The following is a 23,907-nucleotide window of genomic DNA, read 5'->3' as shown; positions in this document are numbered from 1 at the left end:
AGGGTGGTCGTTGTTAATTTACTTAACGTGATAGTGTTGGGATCTTGGAACATATTTCTTGTTCTCGAGGTATCTGGAGGTTAAATGCGGACGTTGGAAATCTCTCTGAAGATGGTCATTATCTTGAGCACAGTGGAGGTTTGAGCTTCCTAGAGCTGCACCCAGTGGGATTCACCGTAATTCTGGGGGGCTTAAAGGAACTCAGTGTTGTGAAATGAAAGATCCCTGAGAAAGTTCTACCCCTCCCCTAATCACGAACACTAAGCAAACGCCAGCCGCCAGCCGGCCTGAAAGCTCAGCCCATGATCCTTCCTCATTCCGGCCTTCTAAGATCCGGGTAAACAGAAAACACACGTGTCATTTGAGGGGAGAGCCTGTCCCTGAGACACCTGAAGCTCTCATGGAGCAACGAAGTACCATGACCTGGAGCCAGACATGTTTGGTGGCAGGTGTGTGTTTGGGGTGACAACATTTGGAGTTGCCACGATTTACTGTTTTCATTTGGTTATTTTCCTATAACTACTTTGTGCCGGATATTTATTTACTTTAGCATTTTGTTCGAATCTTCAAAGATCAGCATTTTGTTTCAGCGGAGTAATAAAGTGCACACCCAGTAATGCACGCACGTAAAATTCCAACCGGGCTTTGCAATAAATGCCTGGCAGCTTTTTAAAAGGGGTTCGGTGGATGTTCCTGGGCAGGACAAGCTTAATTAAAAGGGCTCAATAATTGCAACGATTAATTTCCTCATTAATTTATTCTTTTTGATGTAACAGAATTTGGCTGACAATAATGAACTTTAATATAACTTCACTTCATCAAAAGAGGCAATTTTAAGAATGTCATGCAATTAATTATTTATAGGGCACTTAATACAGTCAGCCTCTGCCTGAGCTGTTCTCATGTTATGGGATGGTTTCTTCACAAATATGTAATGTCTTGCTTTATGTAAGTTATACAAGTCACCACAGAAATCTTAAATAGTTGTTATACTGCTGCTGAGATTCCTATTAAAATAACAAGTCCAGAATTTATATTGAAATGAGGGGGTTAAGATTTAATTTATTAAAATCATCTTTTTATGATTTCATTCACTTACACATATACACATATATACAATTTACAAGTAAGTGTATTTTGGGATATGGGCTTAGATATCTAATCAGCACATTTCACGTCCATTGGGTTTTATAAAATATTAGTTAACGAGAGGCCATGATAGAGGCTTCAATCGCTTTTTGTCTTTAAAAATAGTGATAAATATCTGTAGGTATATTTATCTTTGAAATATGAACTAGTCCTTCTCTCTTACCTGGGTTGCTATCAGACTTAATCTGCTTAGGATTCATGTTAATTAATTTAACGTAAAAAAAGGGGAGGGATGTTTTTAGAAATTTCCTTGTTACCAGGAAAACAGTCCTCTCCTGCCTCTTTTTAGGCACCCAATTGTGGCATAAATCAAAATGACTATCTGACATTACGGCATGTTGATATGAAAAGAAAAATCTTGTTACAAATTAAATGTGGATAAACCACCACTTAGGAGGACTGTCCAGTGACCGAGTCGTAGGAGCCCAAAGGAGGCTGGAAACTTTTTAACACCCATTAGCCTCTATCAGACTCATTTGAGAAAGTATCTCCAACTAACCTCCTAGCTCTGAATCAATATTTGACTATTCGTGATATATATATAAACGGTTTCTGAAATTCATTTTTCTGGGAGGAAACTATTACCATGTTCTGCAGTGGGCTAAACTCTACTCCTAAGCGCACACACGCGCACACACACACACACACACACACACACAACTTGTCTGGGTAAAGTGAGTTACCCGATGTAGCTTTTCTTTACAAGGAATGCATTGTACATAGCTTCTCAATTTTTACCATGGAAAGACGATGGTTTCAGCCCACATTCGGTCTCTATTTCTAGATAAGGCCACTGTTGAGGACTGTCCAGCGCAGGAGGGGACAGCTTTTTCAGGGCAACTGGGATTTCCTGATGATGCTAAATTTGCTCTGTCAGCTGCATTCTTGTGGCTTTGTGTGGCAGTGTGGTAGAAATGCACGATCAGGTTTCACTGCTAGGAAAATTCTTTTGGCAGTACATGTACAGTCAAGTTTCTTGCCTGGATAGCTGAGCATTTGAGTTCTGAGATTTAAAGGGATGTCTCGAGACAAAGGTTTCGGGAAATGCAACAGTCTGGACGCCTGGTTCTGTCTTGGAGGGCTCAGCTGGCAGGGTCTGTGCCGTGGGTGCCGGTGCCACCCTGGCCCCTGGTAGCCACACTCGGCTCTTCATATCTGAGGGGACGGGACGGTGAGGAGGCCTGTTGGCTTGATCTTGTTAATGCCGCCATCTAGAATACAGATTCTTGGATATTTCATTTTCACAAGATGGGCTGCAAACTGGAAAAGAAAAAAAGGCCAAATTTATAGAGGACATACAAAAGCTTTCTCCAATCCAATGTTTTTCTTGGGCTGTGAAAGACAAAACAATTTTAGTATTACTTTTATAATCATTATATGAATACATTATTAATTTGGTTATTAATATAAATTAAGTCACTCTTTTTTTTTTTTTTTTTTTGAGGCAGAGTCTCACTCTGTTGCCCGGGCTAGAGTGCTGTGGCATCAGCCTCGCTCACAGCAACCTCAGACTCCTGAGCTCAAGTGATCCTCCTGCCTCAGACTCCCGAGTAGCTGGGACTACAGGCATGCGCCACCACGCCGGGCTTATTTTTTTCTATGTATATTTTTAGCTGTCCAGATAATTTCTTTCTATTTTTAGTAGAGACGGGGTCTCGCTCTTGCTCAGGCTGGCCTCGAACTCCTGACCTCGAGTGATCCTCCTGCCTTGGCCTCCCAGAGTGCTAGGATTACAGGTGTGGGCCACTGCACCCGGCCTAAGTCAGTCTTTTATATATTGGCAAACAACTTCTTTATGCTCCGGGCATGTGTCTCTCTAGTTTTCCTTTATGATTTTTTTAGATAGGCAATAAATACACGGTAAACAATTCAAATTCAGTATAAAAGGGACTATAGGAGCCCACTGTATAAACTCTTACCCTCTCTTTCCACCTGTTCCCAGTCTCCCTCTCCAGAGTTCATTGATGTTGCTATTTTCTTGTGTATTTTGCCAGTGATAGCCAAAACAAGCTCAAATCTACATCGAAAACCGTTTTCATTTCACGGTCGACTTACTGGTCATTGCGGTTCTGTCCACGGTGCCCCAGAGGGGGCCCGAGAACCGGCTGGAACAGGCTTTGGGAGCAGCCACAATTAGCATGTTGAGCCCATAAACCTGGAATGAATTGTAAGCACTGATCGGGATGTCTTTGAGATGCCTGGCCCAGGACTTTGCAGAGGTGACACACACACCCGACTCGGCCCACGTCGGCCTCTCTCTGGCCACTGCCTGCCTGTCTCCATCCCTTGTCCTGTGACACAGCAGCCCCGAACTGTGGTCCGATGACCACGCGTCACGCTGCTGTGGGCTCAGCACCTTCGTCTGGGCAGGCCACTCGCGGCTGCGAACGTGCTCCGCTTCCCTCCGTTTCTGCCCCCCCCAGTTCCTCCTCAGTAGTCGCCCCCACTGACCCCCAAACCCGCTTCACTGCTACTTTATCTTCCTCCCCCAGGGGCTGAGCTGCCTTTTAGGGCCCCACTTCTCAGACCCCAAAGGTTCTTGTGTGAATCTCAACCTTTGGCCTCGCCCCCTGTATTTAAATAACCCATGTAAGAGTTTTCTTTCCCAAACTGTAAACTCCTGTAGGACAGTGACCCTGTTTTCTTTTTATTCCCACTGCCTGGCACATGGCGGGGGCTCGATGTGTGTGTGTTGGACGGAAATAAACCATGACAGGTGACCGCGGAACCGGGGCCAAAGTATGAAGCAGGGTTTTTGGCTCTTTGGTTGTTCCGTCCCTGTCCCTCCTCTCGGCAGTGCCTGCTCCTCCTCGCTGGGCATTTGTGGCCTCGGGTTCTTTTCAACGACTCCTTTATATCAAAACCTGGTCTCAGACCCTTCAATGACAGTGACTAACACCTGCTCCCAGTGCTGTCGAGGCTTGGGGCTACTTGGAGCTTCGTAGCGAGTAAGGTCTCGAGCAAACAGTCTCTAAACTCGAGGGGTCAGAAGAATCTGCTGAGTGGTGTGGTTGGGACAAGTTCAAGTCTTCACTCCCTTGTGCGTTATTCCTCTGTGGGCTTAGGGATGGGCATTTTGAAACACACACCCCTAGAGGATTCTAAAGCACGTAGCCCATGGAAAATTATTTTTAAAATACTGTCGTAAGACAAAAGGATAAAGGTATCAGTCAGTAGGGGGAATAGATGGAGCCGGGCTGGGATCTTCGCGGTCACGTAGGTGGGCGTCAGTACTGCTGGCCTCTCGCATCTTCTCTGTTAGCCTCTGCGGTGCCTGGACAGAGATTCAAACGCCGTTCACAGCTCGAATCTTACACGCTTTTAGAGCTACCAGATGGGAATCCTTGGTAGTAATTAACGTTGAGGAGACATAGTGCTCCTGTATTTCAGAAGATTTCAAGTAGAGCTAGAGTGAGCCGGTCTTCCACCTGTTCTCGCTTGCTTTTCTTTGGACCCTCGTCCTTACGAACGAAGGCACCGGGTTCACCGGCCCCGAGTCAAGTGCAGGCAGCGCGGCCCCTGGTACCAGGCAATGCCGGAAGCATCTGGGCTGCGTTTCTCCCACGTGCAGCCCTGCAATCACCATTTGGGCTGGCAGTCTAAGATAAACATAGCATTACTTAAAAGGCCTTGTGGATACGCAGTCTTAGCTCTCAGTGCTTCCAGAATACCACGGAAGTCAGGAAACGGGCAAGGGAGGGCCGTGCGTCCAGCTACTCTCCCTTAAACTCCGCTGCAGAGCTGGGCAGAGTTCCCGCCGCTGCTCTGGGAAACGGTGAAGACGAAGCAGGCAGGACGGAGACTTGGGAACAGTTAGGTCGCTGCTACGCGGGAGGTCCAGGAAGCAAAGTAGAGATGGCAAGTGTTTAGATGGCTTGAAAAGAAGCAGGACTGTGTTTAAGTTAAAAAAAAAAAAAAAAGAAAAAGAAAAAAAAACGAACAACTGTTGAGTTTTCACGTGAGATGATGAGTTCTGCTCCTCCGATGCTCTGTCGTCTTTCCAATCACCCACGTGAAATTTTGGCCCCTAACAGCGAAGCCAGGACCGTGTCTTTTCCACTCCTGCCACTGATTCTTCTCTTTCTCCACCTGTTTGTTTGTTTGGCCATTCATTTATCGAGCAAACGTTTCACTGAGCAACTACTGAGCACCAGACGCTGTTCCCGTGTTTGGAGCGAGGTGGAGGAGACAGAGAGTAATGAACAGCTCGTATGAAGCGGTATGGGTGTCACAAGAGCCGAAGTCCAAGGTATTGAGCAGCTCAGAGTAATACACAGAGTTTCTGAATTTAACCGGGTTTGGGGGAGCTGAATTTTTTCTTTTTCTTTCTTTTTTTTTTTTTCTCTTTTCTTTCTATTCTTCTTTTGTTCCTGACTCGGGGAGGCAATGGGAGTCCAGGTGTGATGGCCACAGTTGCCACACGAATCGGTGTTCTCTGTGGCCACAGCGGGACAGGTGAGGGAGGAAAGAAAGGGCTGTCACCGGGCTGGGTGGCTTCTCACTGTGTAAAAAGGGTCACACACGACGTAAGGGAGACATACGGCGGGACGGGAGAACAGGCATTCAGAACACAAAGTTTTTTTTTTTTTTTAAATTTCAGAACATTACGGGCGTACCGACGTTTTGGTTACATAAATTGCTTCTGTACCATTTGAGTCAAAGTTGTCAGTGTGCCCGTCCCCCAGACAGTGTGCACTGTGCCCGTTAGGTGCGAATTTACCCCTCCCCTCCTCCCTCCTCCCTCCTGCTTGATTTCAAACGGACGTTGTTATTTCCATATGTGCACGTAAGACTTGGCCACAAACGGACTGCGAGGCAGGGCTTTCTTGCGAGCCGTCTGCGATGCAGCAGTGATTTACACCGGCGACCCTGCATGTTGACGGGGTCACGTCCCCTTTGGCAATCAGACGGGAACTACGGGCCTTCTCTCTCAAAAAAAAAAAAAAAATAGCGCACATATAGAATACATATAATTGCAATGAGGTCAAAGACCTCCTGAAATGCATGACAAATTCTAGGTTAAAAAAAATTTCCTTTATACTAATTTGTTTAATTTTCAAATTTACGATAGCAACTTTGTGTTTGTGAATATGGCGATTGGGTTTCTTCTACAGATTTATAGATTAGTGTTTAACAATAGTTTATCGTCTTACACAAGTCCTCCCAGGCTATGTGGACATTGTTTTAAAAGGTAACTACGATAGAAAAGTTTGCTTGAAAACAATTCTTATTTTCTTTTTCTTTCAGCTTTTTTTTTCTTAATATCAGAATATTAAGGCGGTACAAATGTTTTGGTTACACGGATTGCTTTCTTCCTGTTTGAGACAAGGTTATAAGTGTGCCCATCGCCGGGATGGTGTACACCGTACCCATTAGGTGGGATTTCACCCAACCCTCCTCACCTGTTTGATGTCTGTTGGGTTTTACTTCCTATTGTGCACATGAGCGCTGTTCCGTTAGCTCCAATTTTTTTTTTTGTTGTTGAGACAGAGTCTCACTCTGTTGCCGGGGCTAGAGTGAGTGCCGTGGCGTCAGCCTCGCTCACAGCAACCTCAGACTCCCGGGCTCAAGCAATCCTCCTGCCTCAGCCTCCCGAGTAGCTGGGACTACAGGCATGCGCCACCATGCCCTGCTAATTTCCGTTAGTTCCAATTTAACAGTGAGTACATGTGGTGTTTGTTTTTCCCTTGTTGCGATACATCACTTAGAAGAAGGGTCTCCAGTTCCATCCAGATTGCTACAAAAGGTGTGCATTCATTGTAGCAATTCTTATTCTTAAAAAAGGCATAGCGGCCTCATGTTGGAGGATAGGCCTCTTGTGATAAGATTGTATCATCTAATACCATAATGTGTGTATCAGGAGGCCTAATAAGTCTTGTGCTACATTCTTCTTTGCTCTGTGGTATTTGGGAACTGGATTCCAGCAGCGACCATCTATCGACGTCTGTTTACGCCAGGGAACTGAGAGCGGTGCCCCCACGCTGTGCCCAAGCCACTGGTCGCCTCACACGCAGTATCCCCATGCTCCGAAAAGAACGTCCACGACAGAAACTGAGATTCCAAACGCAGTCAGGGCTGTGACGGAGCACAGCCAAGTGACAGCCTCCGCAGGTCCCGCGGGAGGGGACAGCGAGGGCTGGTCCCTTAGTGAGCCACACACATTCCTGCGGGAGGGAAGGGTAACTAGACGGGGGGCGGCGGAGCCGGGGTGTGTGCGCAGAATGACACGCAGACGAGACAACATCCAGGCCGTGTCGGGTCACGAATTTCAGTCCCAGAGAGCACAAGATTCCGGTGATGACTCTGCAGTTTTTCCTGGAAACTGGCAAAGAACTCCCTCTTTCCTTTTATAAGCAGATTCTACCTTGCCACGTAATACTTCTAGTAAACATAGTAAAAAACAGACAACCAAAGTCTGGGGTAGGTGTTTTAGGGTCCCCCTTACCCAACTCCTGCATTGCTTTCTACCTCACAGAACTTGTGCAAGGCTACGAGAACTTTCCACGGTACGGTTTTTAATTCACGGATCTTTCCAAGTGAGTTATCATCCACCATTTACTCAAAGCTGAGCTACACAGAAGAGTTTTTTCACTGTTACTTTTAACCTTTACATGATGAGGATACATACTTTTAACCTTCATACGAGTGAGTTCAAGTTGCATTGTTATCTAAGATATTTCCTTATACAGTGATATAAACCCACAGACTAAAACATCTGCTGACAAGCAAGGCAAGGAGACAGGGAGAAAGCCAAGTTTAACCATAGCCAGTGCTCCTACGAGTAACAAGATCAAGAAAAAATTCCTTGCATACTTGGAACTGATAAGGGAGATTCACTTTCCATTCTTTATCTAAACGCTTATGGTACAATTAGGAAGAGGTCTAACATAATACATTTTTTGACAGATAAAAAGATCTCTGACGGGTTCCGAAGTATCGTATCAATCTGAAGGGCCAGGTAGATACTCTCTGGAGCTAGAGAAGTTTACTGTAGAGACAACACTGTGCTGAATCGGTGTGCAGTGTTTTTAGAGTCAGTTTTTCTCTTCTGAACATGGATTTGTAGTAGGATAATCTCAGATGCCCGAGACTGAAGGTTAGAGGCAGAGCCTGAGCCGAGAGGGGAAGGAGACAGGGCTGCAGAGAGAAAGGTGCCGTGGGATGGATGTCTGTGTCCCCCTAGATCCACATATTATAATCCTGTCCTCCAAGGTGATGATACCGGGAGGCTCTGGGAGGTCATGAGATGTGAGCCCTCATGAATGGGATCAGTGCCCTTATAAAAGGGACCCCAGAGAGCTCCCGGTCCCTTCCACGTGGGGACGCAGCAGGAAGACGGTCATATAGGAAGCATGAGACAGGCCTTCGCCGGATACCAACCCTGCCAGAGCCTTAGTCTAGGACTTCCCAGATTCCGGAACCGTGAGACATACGTTTCTATTGCGATGAGCCGCCCAGTCTATGGTATTTTGTTACAGCAGCCAAAGTGAACTAGGACAAAGGGACTGGCAAAAGGTAAAGGCCACCAGCGATCACCAGTGTCATAAACCTTGGTTTAGCTCGGGTAAGAGACCCAGAAAGTGAAGGCATGGGGAGGGGGGGAGAGCCTCATCTCACCGCTGCCTAAGTTAACTTCCAGCCTGACAGCCAAAGATCAGATAACCTTGGCCTACAGGGGAGTGGAAACGAACACAATTGCACTGTTTAAAAAATACATGCAATGGCATGTCTGGCTTATTAGGAACCTATAACCTTCGTCTGAAAACAGACGCCACGTTTTACATTTAATTGTCACACGCTAGATGCAGAAAGCATCAGCTACTCACGCTGTTTAGTTATAGAATATTCACAAAAATTGTCTCTTGTCCAGGTTTCCGACTCAAATGTTACTCAGAAATACATGTGTTGCTCTTTTCTAATTTTTTGGTTGGCTTTGTTTTGTTCTGGGGGAAATGACTGCAAAACACTAGGCATCGTGCTTTGATGACTATTTCTTTTGATAACCAAAAGCATTGACTTTGTGCCAACAATGTAACATTTTAAGTGTCAGATGAGCTGTTTCCAGTATTTTCCAACGGGCTGACCAGACAAAAGTGAGAAGTAAAGAATCCTTCAAATTCTTTCTTAGCTAACCTTTGAAGAGGATGTACTGTCAGGTATGAAATCTTGGTGGTTCATAACCACAAGGTATGATCCAGACAAAGTTAATAATTGTTTTTAAAGCCTTCCGAGTTTCAGTGACTCACAGAGCAATGTGATGTTTACACTTTTTCTTGAAGACTTTGCAAAGACAGAAAAACACCAGTTGGAGCTTTCAGTTTGTTCTGGTCCAGGTTGGCTGGTTTTCCAGTCTGAGACCCACCACTGCATTATTTTCCCATGGAAAGGAAAAAATAACACAATAATGCAGTAAGCACGCTATCTTGCTAAGTCACCATTCTTGCTAAACATCACAATGTACTTCTAGGAGAGGGATTCGTTATGAAGTTTGTAAAAGCTGAGACGTGAGACTTTGACCTGTTTTTGAGAGTAGGGCAGTGTTGGTGAGGGTCACTGTGGGTATCGAAACAAAGCCCACATTTTCCATTAGATAACACTTAGGATTAATGTTAAAAACAAAAATTCTCCTTTAAGTCTGAACAATCAGTTCAAGGATATAAAAATGTCTCTTTATATATCTTTGTTCATTTTAACACATGATATGGATGGTAGACTACTTTTGCCTGTTGATTTAAATAGTTATTGCCTTAATTCCCAGACTTATATGCTTGGTCTCTGGGATTAATTTAGTGTGTTTCTGTTTTGTAAGAGGTTAGCTCTTGTGGGGTTTTCTAGGTATATTATGCATGTTTTCTCTCTGTGCCCAGAGAATCTAATTCCAGTAGCAACCAAAGATGCAATTTCTCATGAGTTATGATTATTTTTACAACAAGAGTAAGAATTTGCCATGTTTTTCATTTTATTTTACATAATTTTTCAAAAATTTTCTTTCAGCATATTACGGGGGTACTAATGTTTAGGTTACACATATTGCCTTTGCTCCACCAGGGTCAGAGCTTCAAGCTTCAAGTTCATCCCCCAGACGGTTGGCACTGCACCCATTAGGTGTGAATATACCCCTCCCCTCCTCCCCCTCCCACCTGCCCATCACCCGATGAATGTTACTACTATATGTGCACATAAGTGTTCAGTTAATACCAATTTGATGGTGAGTACATATGTTTTTCCATTCTTGTGATACTTCACTTAGTAGAATGGGCTCCAGCTCTATCCAGGATAATACAAAAGGTGCTAGATCACCACTGTTATTTGTGGCTGAGTAGAACTCCATCGTACACATAAACCACATTTTATTAATCCACTCATGTATCGATGGGCACTTGGGTTGTTTCCACATCTTTGCAATTGTGAATTGTGCTGCTATAAACATTTGAGTGCAGATGTCTTTTATAGAATGTCTTTTGTTCTTCTGGGTAGATGCCCAGTAATGGGACTGCTGGATCAAAATGTAGTTCTACTTTTAGTTTTTTGAGATCTCTCCCTATTACTTTCCATAGAGGTTATACTAGTTTGCAGTCCCGCCAGCAGTGTAAGAGTGTTCCTATCTCTCCATATCCACGCCAACATTTATTGTTTTGGGATTTTTTGATAAAAGCCATTCTCACTGGAGTTAGGTGATATCTCATTGTGGTTTTGATTTGCATTTCCCTGATGATTAGAGACATCGAGCATTTTTTCATGTTTATTGGCCATTAGTCTGTCTTCCTTTGAAAAGTTTCTGTTCATGTCCTTTGCCCACTTTTTAGTGGGACTGTTTGATTTTTTCCTTGCTGATTTTCCTGAGTGCTGTATAGATTCTAGTTATCAGCCCTTTACTGGATGTGTAGTATGTGAATATTTTCTCCCATTCTGTAGGTTGTCTGTTTGCTCTCGTGATAGTTTCCTTGGCTGTGCAGAAGCTTTTAAATCCGATCAGGTCCCATTTATTTATTTTTGTTGTTGCTGTGATTGCCTTTGGGGGTCTTCTTCATTAATTTGTTCTGTTGACCAAAAAAGTATGGAACGCTTCATGAAATTGCATGTCATCCTTGCCCAGGGGCCATGCTAATCTTCTCTGTATCGTCCCAATTTTTTAGTATACGTGCTGCCGAAGTGAGCACTGTTGTTCATTTCAAATGTGGCAAAATTAAGGCTTGAACTGACTTTCCGCTTGTTTGGATGCATAGGTCTACCTACTCCCATAAGCCCTCCCAGTGGCTGCAGCCTGGGTGTGTTTGGCTTGGACACAGCAGCCAGGGTCAGCGCAAAGCTGGGTCCACTCTGGAAGCAGCACACGTTTTGGAGACCGAGGACTCTGCTTCCCTCGCTTCAGACGATCCGACTCTGCTCACAGCGTATCTGGATGTGCTGGTTACACAGCAGCTCACTGCTTTATTCAACCTTCAGGATGAGGTGACTTAGCGAATAGCTGACAAGTGAGATTTAGCAGGATTTGGTTCTGGTCCAGAGAGGCCTCTGCGTGGAATCCCAATTGAATTAAGATCTTTGGTGTCCTTCTTCTTTGCCCCATTTTGGGGAAAAGCAATGTTTTATCTAGATAAAAAATGGCAGATGCTACAGGTTTTTTGACGTATTCAATGGAAGCAAATGCCCAGTACAAAATGAGAAGTGGTCATTGTAAAGGAACCATCTCATGGCAACAAAGTGCTAATCAATTGTGATCATAGGAAATAGCTAATGAATACACAATTGAAATGATCTCATATTTCCTATTCTAGTTATTCAGGCACATGAATAAGCTGTATTTCTCAGATCTGTTCTATCTTCTCCTATGTGAGTTCAGACAACGTATTCAATATATCTGGTCATTGTATGATAATTCCTTCATATCTGTATTTCAAAAGAAACTCTACTCTAATCCTAATTTATATGTCAACTGGGTGATTTTAATGCTATCATATACTAGACAAGAGGCTCATTTGTTCTTTCTTGGAGTGGTTTGATATTTTGCTGCTTGTTATTATGACCTTGATATTGAAAGCCTTTTTCTTTTATTGAACTACATACTCTATTTAATATTTTCACTTGTTGGATTTTTCAGACTAGTTTTTTTTTTTAACCAGGTCTTAACAGAAGATGTTACGGAAGATGCTAAAACATTACAATCAGTGCCCACTGTTTTGCAAACAAAAATTTCCCAAGTCCAAATATGGATTTGATGGAAAGATCATAAACATTTGCAATGATGATTTGTAACTGTACTAACTAGAATTGGCATCTCTGCTTTCTCTTCATAGCGTTCAACTGTGGCTTTCTTCATCTTTTCACAAAATGGGACGCTGCCACCTGCAGTACATTGATTTCAACTTAGAAGAAAAGCTGCTACTTGCTTGGAAATCACTTAAAGAAAACCCCCCGAACCACCCTTACAGGTAAAAGTGAGACCTCATCAGAATAGCTCTTAGGAAATGTCCACTACTATCTGACCAAAAATCATAGTGCTCAGATGCAAAGGTTTATTATTTCTATTGGTCTATATGTCTATCATTATGCCCATATCACTGTTTTGATTACTGTAGTTTTGTAGTAAGTTCTGAAACTGGGAAGTGTGAGTCCTCTGACTTCATTCTTTTTCAGATTGTTTTGGTTATTCTGGGTCACTAGAATTTCAAACGAATTTTAGGATGTATTTTTCCATTTCTGCAAACAAACAAAAAAAAAGCCATTGGGATTTTGATAGGGACTGTACTTAATTTGTACATTGCTTTGGGTAGTACAGTTACCAAAACAGCAGTAATTGTTCTAATCCATGAACATGGGATGTCTTTCCATATATTTATATCTTTAATTTCTTTCAGCAATATTTGTAGTTTCAGTGTACATGTCTCATTCCTCCTTGGTTAAATTAATTCCTAAGCATTTTAATCTTTTTGATACTATTGTAAATGGAATTGTTTTCTTACTTTCCTTTTAAAATTATTATTAGAAATACAACTGATTTTTTGTGTTGATTTTGTATCCTGCAACTCTGCTGAATTCATTTATTGGCTCTAATAGTGTTTTTTTTTTTTTTTTTTTTTTTTTTAAGATGTGGCTTCTCAGGGTTTTCTAGATATAAAATTATGTCACCTGCAAATACAGGGATAGCTGTACTTCTTCGTTGCTATACTGGGTTGGATAATTTGGGGGTTGGTCTCACAAAATTCATGTCCTTTTCAGAACCTCAGAATGTGACTTTAATTGGAGACAGGCTAGGATGCTATGGAGAGGTCACACTGGAGTAAGATGGGCCTTTGATCTAATGTGACTGGTATCCTTACAGGAACGAGGAGCAGAGACACAGAGACAGACACACACAGGGAGAGCACCACGTGACGACAGGGCCAGAGCTTGATGCAGTGACAGACCCAGGAACGACAAGGATTTCTGGCCGTCAGCAGAAGCTGGGAAAAAACAAGGAAGAATTCCACCCGGAGTCTCAGAGGGAGTATGATCCTGCTGACACTTTGATTTTAGACTTCTAAACTCCAGAACTATGAGAGAAACTTGAATGCCTTTCATTTCTTTTTCTTGCCTAATTGCTCTGCCTGGAATTAACATCAACCTTCTCGAAGTCTCCCAACAAGCTGAAGGAGAGGGAACACCTGCGAATGTACACGGTCAGGTCAGCGTTAGCCTGATACCAAGACAGACGAGAAAAGAAAACTATGGGCCAACAGCCTTGACGAATGTTGAAGTGAAAATCCTGAAGAAAATACTGGGAAACTGCCCTTCAGCACTCTATTGAAAGGATTATATACTATGACCAAGTAGAATTTATGCTAGGAATGCAAAGTTAAACATAGAAAAATCAATCATTATATCACATTAATAGAAGGAAGCAAAAAACCCCATTTAATCCTCTCAATTAATGTGGAAAAGGCACTTGACAAGATTCAACATCCTTTCATGCTAAAAACACTCAACAAATTAGGAATAGAACTTCCTCAGCATGATACAAGCCGTCTATGAAAACGCACAGCTAACAACATACTCAGCGGTGAAAGACTGGAAACTTCCTCAGCTTCTGGAAGGAGAAGAGGATGCCTGCTTTTGCCACTTTCTACTCAACACAGGACAGTTTCTGCCTGTTTTCTGGTGTTTCTGTGAAGGGATGGGAGATTAGGGCTGCTACTCTGTTATTTTGCTAACATACTCCCAAACTCTACAATTTTTTACCATCATACATAAAACAGTACGTATTAAATTCACATATGTGTAAATAATAGTACTGGAAAACAAAATTAATAGCTGATGGTAACTGAGTGCTTACTAGCGTCGGGCTCTGCAGTGAGCTCTATATGACAATCTGGAACCTTCACAAGAACGCTATGGGGCAGTATTGTTCTTATCCTCATTTTACAATGTGTTCAGTCATTTTTGTTTACAAGTATGAAGGAGCACGGAGCATGTGAAGAAGAAGGGATTGTTTACGGCAGCATCTGATTAATTTATTGTGAATGGGATGTCCCTTTCTCTATTACTATTGGTATCATGTATTTTTATTACTTCATGTGAATAGTCAGTCGTGCTTCCAGATTTCCTTCATACTTTTAAACTTATTGGCACTTTGACAGACTATAGCTTTCCACACAGTGTCTTGCACGTAACAGATAAATGATTTTTAACTGATTGTTTAATGAAAGAAATGACTTACCTATTGACTTATGTATATGTCCTTACCTTTATGGTAAAATTAAAAACACATAAATTAATATGAGTAGGATGTTTGGAAACATTTGGCAAACTTAAGAGGATTAAATCATACGGGGTCTACTTATTAGACACCATCTTTCAAATGGTGAATGCTTTCAGAAACTAGAGCCCTGAGCTTGCTGGCACTCACAGCATACAAGTTTACTTCGGGTCTCTGTTTCCTTCACTGAGAACTACTGTGGTCTGCGCAAAGTCAGAATAAGCACATTTTAGGAAACAGGAAGGGGCAGGATTCGGACTCAACAGCATTAGGAGCTCACTGAGATACGGGCATCACCTGTCGCGTGGCACAGACCCGGGTCTCCATCCTGGCTGGACACAGGAGTCCGAGTCTCTTTCACGTGTGACGTGTCTACAACAACGGCTCCCGCACAGAATTGTTATAAAGAATAAAATGAGGTAATATCTGTAACATACTTATGACAGTGTCTAGCATAATAAAAAACCAGTCCATAATCGCGATTATCATCATTGTTGGAATTTCCCCTTGAGACCATATATTACTTGGAACCTAAAAATGTGTGATTTTTTCAGTAGTATTTTTCCAATATAATTGAAAATTCACATTTTTCACTGAAATGATATGGCAATCCCAATTACTGTAGCAGCAGCAGTATAGTGGTAGTAGTAAAATAATAATTATTAACGAACATCAAAATAATATAGATATCATGGCTTTAGTTATAAAATATGCTCATTTACTTGACATTACACATTGAAGTGGTTAGTTACTATACTGACTTTCTCTGAAATAGGTGTGGATTGCTGTCTGGTAGGTGCCAGATACAGTTATACAAAAAACAGGTCATTTATATGACTCAGAACCGATACTCAGATACTTCCTTAGTACTTAGTACGGTCGGTGAAGCTTCATCACCAAGGATGACCTTCAGTCAGTGTCAGAGGTCAATGCTACCTTTAGCCTGTGCTTCTGAGACAGGACTGTTGGACACTTACAATGGCCTGTGATCAGAAGTCGTCGAGATCTCATCTGACTACACTCTCGGTGACCACATTTCTGTGTTCTCAGTTCACACAGACAGAAAGGAAGGTACATACTGGAGGGGGTATTTTATCTCCATGTCTGATTCCCTCGATGAGGAAATTTTCCTAAGCTTATTCCTGACTGTTCTTTTTGTCCCTCTGTACACTCTTGTCCTGGGAGGTGGAGGGATTTATTTGGCAAATCTGGAAGGCTCGGTCCTGTCTCTCTCCCTCTGGGAGAAGCTGCCTGCAGGGAGCACAGGCCTGTGTTTCTAGAACCAGATTCTTCCCTCTGTTTAGAGCAAGCGCCTGTGTGGGTTCAGTGCAGCCTGAACCTAGTGTGTTCTCTGCCTGCTTCTGTTTTCCTTCTGCTTGTAGCCGGCCCATGTGGCTCTCATGCTAAGCTATAGTATCCGACTTGTCTTTTTAAAAAAAGAAATGATAAAGGTCATATTTTTGGCCTCCATATGTTACTCTTTGTTCTATTTTTAACTTGCTTAGGACATAGCCATGGAGGAGGAAAGCCACTCAATAGTTCCATGTAGTCCTCACACCTGACTGTTGACATCCTTCCTGAATTCTCCATCATCAAAAAGCTTCGAGCCTCTAGTAAACAGAACCCCCAAATCCAACAAATCCCATCACGACCAGCTTTCAGCGCCTACACGGAAGCTCCACTGTTTTTCTCCACTGGAGGGAATTCAAACTACTTCTCTGCAATTTCAGAAAGCAGGTTTTTTAAAAAAAATCAACCACCTAGGGCTGTGACTTGGATTTTTCCAAACTTACTGTTGGTCTTGACGCTGAACACTGAGGGGAAAAGGGCGTGAATTAAAGGCAACCTCTCGTACGTAAGAACACAGATGACTCTTCAGAGCTCATTGCATTTGGGACCGACTTTGGAAGAAACAGTTTTAGACAACCTTACACAGAGCGGGCAGGAAAACCGCTCATCACGTATACGGGTGACGGTTCTGAGTGCGCTCACCTCGGCCGTGTGCTTCGCCACGTGCCCCACGATGACAATGACCTTCCCTCGCAAGTTCTGGAGCAGAGCGGTGCAGGGGCCCTGGGCCAGCTCCCCCTCCGCGGTGAACGCCGTGCTGAAGGGAATGTTGACGCTGCCTGAAATGTGGCCCCGAACGAAACTGAGAAGTTTCAGGAAAACGTTTGTGTGTGTGAACTCGACTGAGGCCACCAGTCCCCCAGGGCGGCACCGAACATCACCCGTGCTCCTGCGGGCGCTTTATCTAAACGAAGTGAGGCAGCTCTAAGAAGAAAAGCACAGAAAACAAAACTGGAAAACGAAGCAGAGAAGAGAAAGAAAGACGACCAGCCAGAGACGCAGAGAAGCCCTTTCTCATTTAGGGAGAACTGTGACAGTGACTCTGAGGCGGCACGTGGGCTGTACGACGTTATGACTTCCAGTTTGTCATTACTACGACTACCACGGCGACTTTAAAGTTCTGAAAGTGATACGGGCAAGTGGATATTCCCGGGTCTAACTTGATCCTGCAAAAGCCTGTCCACTGTGGGCAAGTGACTGGGGACCGGGATTCGGAATTGGGGGACGTTAGCGCTTCTGTCGCGGGTTCATTTCTCCAGTAAACTCAGCTGAGACTCCCATTATTTCTAATTTTATGCTCTCTGAAGGGCATGATGTCTTACTGTTTTTGTGCTTTAGAAGGACTCTGATGGTTTGACTATTACTTTTAATTTAGGAATTATAGGCATCCATAAGCTTAAAATATTTAGAAATATCCTAAGATCTTAAAATATATACCCCAGAAAGTAATTAAAAAGTACAATTAAAGAAATATGAGCGGAACTTTGGCAATGAGACCAAAAAAAGACGACTCTTTATAAAGATTCTAGAAAGAAATTAAAAAATATTATTCATTAATCGACTCTTCAAAGAAACATAAGATAACAATGGTGGAAATCTCTCTAAAAGAGATGTGTATGGTGCTTTAACAGATACACTATCAATCTGGGAGGAAGGGAAGGTTTTCACTGAGAAGGTGACGGGTGAGTTAGAATCTGAAGAATTAATAAAAGTTAATCAGGCAAAGAGACAGATGGAGGGTGGGACAGAGTGGTGGGGAGGATAAACATTCCAGGCAGAAAGTTAGGCCTACAGTGGGCTGGCACATGGCCAATAAGGAGAAATGCGGGAAGGTCAGAGTGGAGTTCAGAGAACACAAAGACCCACAAGGTGAGTCTGGAAATGCCTGCAGACGCCGACCACGCAGGGCCTTCCCTACCGGCGATGATCCTGGTCTTTATCCCAAGAGCAATCAAAGTCGGAAACTGTTTTAAATACAAAAGCAACATATCAGGTAAGTGTTTTGGCAACAATGTGGAAAAAGGCTAGAAGGGTAGTGACTGTGAGGACCAGTTTGTAAGTTTAGACAATACCCTTCCCTTTCTTAACAATCACCGATGACTACCAGGATGTTTATTGTCTAATAGGGGCATTTTCTCCTAAACTTCCACTTTCTCCTAAACTTCCACTATATTATTCAAAAAACAGAAAAGTCAGAGTTTTAAAAGGCAACAGCAAGCAATATTCCCCTCCAAAACTCATCAATCATCACTGCACAAGGGTTTAATTCTATTTATTGACATGTCAGTTTCTTAACTGCCTGAGAGTTTGTAGGCTCATCTTTTAGAATTTTTTCTTTCTCTTTCTATCTCTCCTTCCTTCCTTTCTCCCCTCCTCCTCTTTTTCTTTTCCCTTCCTCCCTCCCTCTCTTTCTCTTTCTCATATTTGAAAGAAGAGAAATCTGAGGCTCCAACTCTCAAGAATGATGACAGACACTGACCACGTATCTTACATTTAAAATTTTCAGGTCAGCAGCTGCTTCATCATTTTTTTTCTTTAAAGAAATGCGTTTGACATTAATAATGAGACAGAACCACAAATAAGTTCTGAAAAATGAAAAGAGATAGAATCAACATTAGCATGCCAGTGGACATTGTTTAGAGTTTTCTAGAATGAGCAGAGAAATTTATCATCACGGGGAGACTACCCTTGAACTTCATAACTTCATCAACATTAGTTTCTCCAATGTTTATAATTATTCAATATTTTTAACTGCAGTTTTCATCAACAGTAATGACTTCTCCCTCAGAACATAATTACTCTGACAGTCCTTTTCTTCTCTGATAGTGCCCTTTTACTTTCAAGTAAAGATATACTTTAAATTAAAATTTTTGATAACACAAACTAAGAACCTGGCAAGTCATAAAATCTGGGCAAAGAGATTTTATATGTCTATCAGGTTCGAATCAGCTGCCAGAGTTTCTGTGTTTATCAAACAGCCCTTATCAACTGTGAGTATCTTTTCTTTCTAGTGCTTTTATCATAGCAAAAACAATCCAAATCTACCCTGGTCAAATGCCGTGGCAGACGAGTTTGGGTTGCCTACCTGCCTGCTACCTTGTCTGGAAGGGCCCCAGCCACTGCCTTTGAGGAAAGAAGAGCCTGGGCTGTCCTGTTTGTGTCAGACGCCCCACACCACGGCTGACAGACAGAGCAGGGGAGGGGGATATCTGACACAGGCTGAGTCGCTGAGATTCTCTCCCTTGAAAATCAGAAACAAAAGACATAAAAGACGATGCTCGGCCGGGCGCGGTGGCTCACGCCTGTAATCCTAGCACTCTGGGAGGCCGAGGCGGGTGGATCGCTCGAGGTCAGGAGTTCGAGACCAGCCTGAGCAAGAGTGAGACCCCCGTCTCTACTAAAAATAGAAAGACATTATACGGACAACTAAAAATCTATATAGAAAAACTTAGCCGGGCATAGTGGCGCATGCCTGTAGTCCCAGCTACTCGGGAGGCTGAGGCAGGAGGATCGCTTAAGCCGAGGAGTCTGAGGTTGCTGTGAGCTAAGCTGACGCCACGGCACTCACTCTAGCCTGGGCAACAAAGTGAGACTCTGTCTCAACAAAAAAAAAAAAAAAAAAAAAGACAATGCTCAGACTGTGTTAGGCCTACAATGGAAAGTCACATTCAAGCGCCTCTTCTATAAAATTTGTTCAGCCACATATTAGGAAATTAGAAGTCCCTGACTCTAGAAGAAAAATTGATATTTCAGAAGATAAATTCTGTGAATACTATATTTGTTTTAAAAAAAGTACCCATCTACATCTAAATATCCAATAACTTCATTTACAATCGTAGATGAGCATTGGGATGATTCTGAGAGTTCGGTATCATAAAATTTATTTTTTTATTGTGCTTTAAACATATTTATTATGTGTTTTTAAAGAAGATCTTAACCTAAACTGCCTTTGAGTCACTGTAAGTATGTCATAAACTTACCATCCTAGAATTTTCTGTTGGTTGTGCTTTATGATTTGTTGTTAAAAAATTTAGATTAAATATTAAAATACTTGACAAAATACCATGGCAGTTAAGAGTCTTATTTGGAAGAGAAAGTTATAATGCAAAATGCATAACTATTCCAGATCTTTTTTCGGCTACCCTTTGGAAAGTAATACACAAAAGAAACAGAGTCTTAAACCACATTTTCCTTATCCTTAGCCTCGTTCAACCAGAAAGCCTTGGAAAACATCTACAAACACTCATCCAAAAACACTCCTGTCGTGAAACTTCTAGCACAAAAACGCCTGGGTAAGCACAAATGCTTATCGGACAGGGTGGTCAAACCTCTAAATCCTCCATCCTTAACTGCATTATTGGCAAACAGCAGAGGAGAATGAGACTGGCCTACTTATATATGAGTACATTTACAACGAACAGTTTCTTTTGCTTAAAGAAGTTGGACAATGAAGACAATTTTGGATATTTAAGAATCTTTTTTCCTTGGTAATTATTTAAGTTTTCACCTCCTACGATACAAATTCTCACGTGACACAAACACAAGATAAAGTATTAAGAGAACTTCTTTAGGCACGTTTTAGACATGTGAGAGGTGGTCAGATTATATGTACAAGTAGGTAGCTGAATACTTTTTCCACTTGTTGCTTCCTTCATCATCAGAATAAGTTAGTAGCTACTTAAAAAATGATCAAAGAATAGATTTTGGTATATTTGTGTTAGAAGGAGTAAAGATCGAAATAGAAGACAATTTTTGACATATGGTGACTCAAAATAACCATAGTCAACTATGATCAGTCCTAGCCTAAATCGAGCAAAGAGCCAAATGAGAGAGAGTATGTTGAGATAAGCACATTTTTCATGCTCTGATAACTGTGGTTTTATTTCACCGACTGCAGTGGAAGACACGTATGTAGAGGTTCTTCACACCAAGGCAGTGTGGGAGAGGAACGTGCAACACTACATATTGGAGGGTTGTGACTGTCACTTCATTGCTTTTTTTAAATTCTAGCCAAAAACTGAATTCTCTGCATTTACCTTTTGCATTTTTAAAAGCCATCGCTTGTCAGCATAAAGACAGATATGAGGTAAACAATACGCACATTTAAAGAGGTTCTATGAATCTAATGATTGTATTGCCCAACAGCTAGACACTATGTTATTTTATAAACTACGAACTTTAAAAGCTACAAAATACTCAGTTTAGAGACTATTAAGGAAACAGAAGCCAAAGTACTTATAGGGTAATTCACCCCATTCAAATATACATCTTGATAGTGGAATTCCAACACTGTCCATTACATTTTTTTCTATTTTTAGTAGAGACGGGGTCTCGCTCTTGCTCAGGCTGGTCTCAAACTCCTGACTTCAAGCGATCCTCCCACCTCGGCCTCCCAGAGTGCTAGGATTACAGGCCTGAGCCACCATGCCCGGCCTTTATACTCAGTTTTGGCACCTAAGAAACCACCAACCTGCTAACCCTCATTTATAGCATTTGTAACTAGTAAATGCTATAGATCCAAACTTATGAAGAAAATTATTATAAAATTCTTCATTTATATTTTATATATTGAATATCTAAGAAATATTTTATTTTAAAAAGGAGTTGCTCTGTTAAAAAAAAGTGTGAAAACCATTTACCTAGATTCCAGAGAATAGAGAATCAAGGCAAGAAAATGCTTCATGAGAGAGAACTGGACAGAGGATGAAAACATAACAAGAACGGTTGCCTTGTTGCTATTTTGTAAACGTTCATATTTTGATGCCAAACAAAATCACTGGAAGTCATGGTATGTTCAATAGTAAAATCTTAGTAAAAAAAATACTTTGTACTTAGAATCCAAAACCCAAGAAAATATGCCAATATGCTGGTACTGTTTGGAAAACATTTTAAGGTCTCTGGTATGAAACGTTACCTTATGAAATCTCATGCAAGACCAACCTGGTGCCCAGTTGGGGAGTAATTCAGCTATCTGAATTCAGAGGAATCCTAGAGATGTTCACTGTTTCTACCACACTCTCCGTAAATGTAGAGGAAGCGACACACACAAGGCTCTACCACCCTTTCTAACTGCGTACGTGAAGGATACTCTTCACTATTCCGAATGTCAACCACCAGAAGCTTTGGTTTGCTGGACTTGGTTTTCTTAGTGGGCGTTTTGAAGTGGCCTGTCACAGTGAGCTCACACAAGTCGATCAGGTCCTCGGCAGAAATCCGGGGTGACACTTCCGACTTTAGGTCATTTAATGGGATGGATTCTCTGGACTGGAAAAAAACGCACAGATAATACAAATACTAAGAATTTGTAGAGAGACAACCTATCGCCAGTAGAATATCTAGAGGCTCTTGGTATCACTCAGTATAGCACACGGGAGAAGAGGACACTGTAGCTCCTTTTAGCAGTCTAGTGTGTAACTGTGTCCTTTACTATTGAAGTTTATTTCCTCATTAGTCACCTCTTTAGGAAAGCATTTTTTTCCTTCTGCAAGTTCCTGGCTCAAACACATACAAACAGATGAGTAGATTTTTCCTTATGAGAGTATGATGTATATTAAAAAAAAAAACAACAAAAAACCCTCTGAGCACATTTAACTTTAAGTATAATTACTGTTGTTGTGAATTGCATTAATTACAACTCAGATGTTATGAGAAATTACATTGTAATTCAATATACGTAGTAATTAAAGAAACTGGTTCTAATACATACACTGGACTTTTATAAAATAATTTATGTTACGTATAAATGGTTGAAAGGAAATTAGATTCTTAGAGATGAATAAAAAGCAACCTAATGCTTTCTTAGTAAACCAAATTGACAACATGTCTTAATTAGGAAGGAGGTAACATCAGACTCCAGACTATCAAACCAGTACATCGGTCTATGTTTCTGTTACATGGCATGAGACTGATTCAGATTAAAGGCTATTTACAATTAGTCTCTATGTTATTTCGCAGGGAGAAGGATTTCCCCCTCCTAATAGGCAATGCAAGACAATTTAGCTCAATTGGACATAAATTTATTCAGTACTACAAGTCACTCTTGAAAACTTATGTGACGTAACTTGAGAATTTTAGAACTTTCAAAATTCACTTGATTGAAAATACGGGTATTCAAAAGAAAATTTATTTATATGCCTATTAAATTACTAAAATAGAGTCTAGTTATTATCTGTTTACTAATTTCCTCTCTTTTCTCAATTCCACTGTGGGATTCCACACTTGGAATATCTCATTTAGAATTTTTAGGCAGGAGAAAATGAACCATGTGAATCACTTACTAGACAGACTTATTTTGAAAAGAATTGTTTGCAACTGGAGTTTGATGTTAGCTCTCATCCCTTGGGTTTCCCTGACTGTGCCCTGAATTCTTTAGTGGTAAAGTGCTTGTTCTCCCACTTCATTAACTTTTAAATAGAAACAGAAATTGCTAAGCTTTATGGGTTTATGGCTTTTAATAAAAAATAGGCATCAGGAATTTTAACTTTTTTAAATATTAGGAATTAAAGCTACTTAAACATTCTGAAATTAAAAGTGCTCAGAATGATTAAAAGGCTTTAAAATCAGCAAGCCCTACAATCAGTGCTTCTGTCTCCTTTTTCATTCGATTGCAATCTCTACAGGTATTTTTCCCAGCCTTCGCATGAAATCATACATTTATAAAGATAAAATAAAGA

The 23,907-nt window shown here is 41.7% G+C and overlaps 1 protein-coding gene and 1 non-coding gene across 3 annotated transcripts in view; both read right to left on the bottom strand.

Annotated features, from left to right (window-relative positions):
* Positions 1-1,243: 1,243 nt before the first annotated feature.
* The window catches only part of TBCK (TBC1 domain containing kinase), a 97,056-nt gene continuing 74,392 nt past the window's right edge, over positions 1,244-23,907 (bottom strand). For both annotated transcript variants that reach the window (XM_069459202.1, XM_069459203.1), the window contains exons 24-26: positions 22,323-22,498; positions 16,877-17,036; positions 1,244-2,409 (exon numbers count right to left, since the gene is read on the bottom strand). In XM_069459202.1, coding sequence (XP_069315303.1) covers positions 2,299-2,409; positions 16,877-17,036; positions 22,323-22,498 — 447 coding nt within the window. In that variant the 3' untranslated portion in view covers positions 1,244-2,298. The remainder of the gene's footprint in view (positions 2,410-16,876; positions 17,037-22,322; positions 22,499-23,907) is intronic.
* Positions 11,201-11,309, bottom strand: LOC138375533 (U6 spliceosomal RNA). The gene has a single exon (XR_011231526.1). It is a non-coding gene; the product is annotated as a U6 spliceosomal RNA (small nuclear RNA).

This window comes from Eulemur rufifrons, chromosome 26 (genome assembly GCF_041146395.1).
Source record: "Eulemur rufifrons isolate Redbay chromosome 26, OSU_ERuf_1, whole genome shotgun sequence".
NCBI lineage: Eukaryota > Metazoa > Chordata > Mammalia > Primates > Lemuridae > Eulemur > Eulemur rufifrons.
The sequence above is the reverse complement of the archived record's forward strand: the minus strand, read 5'-3'. Positions and strand labels throughout refer to the sequence as shown.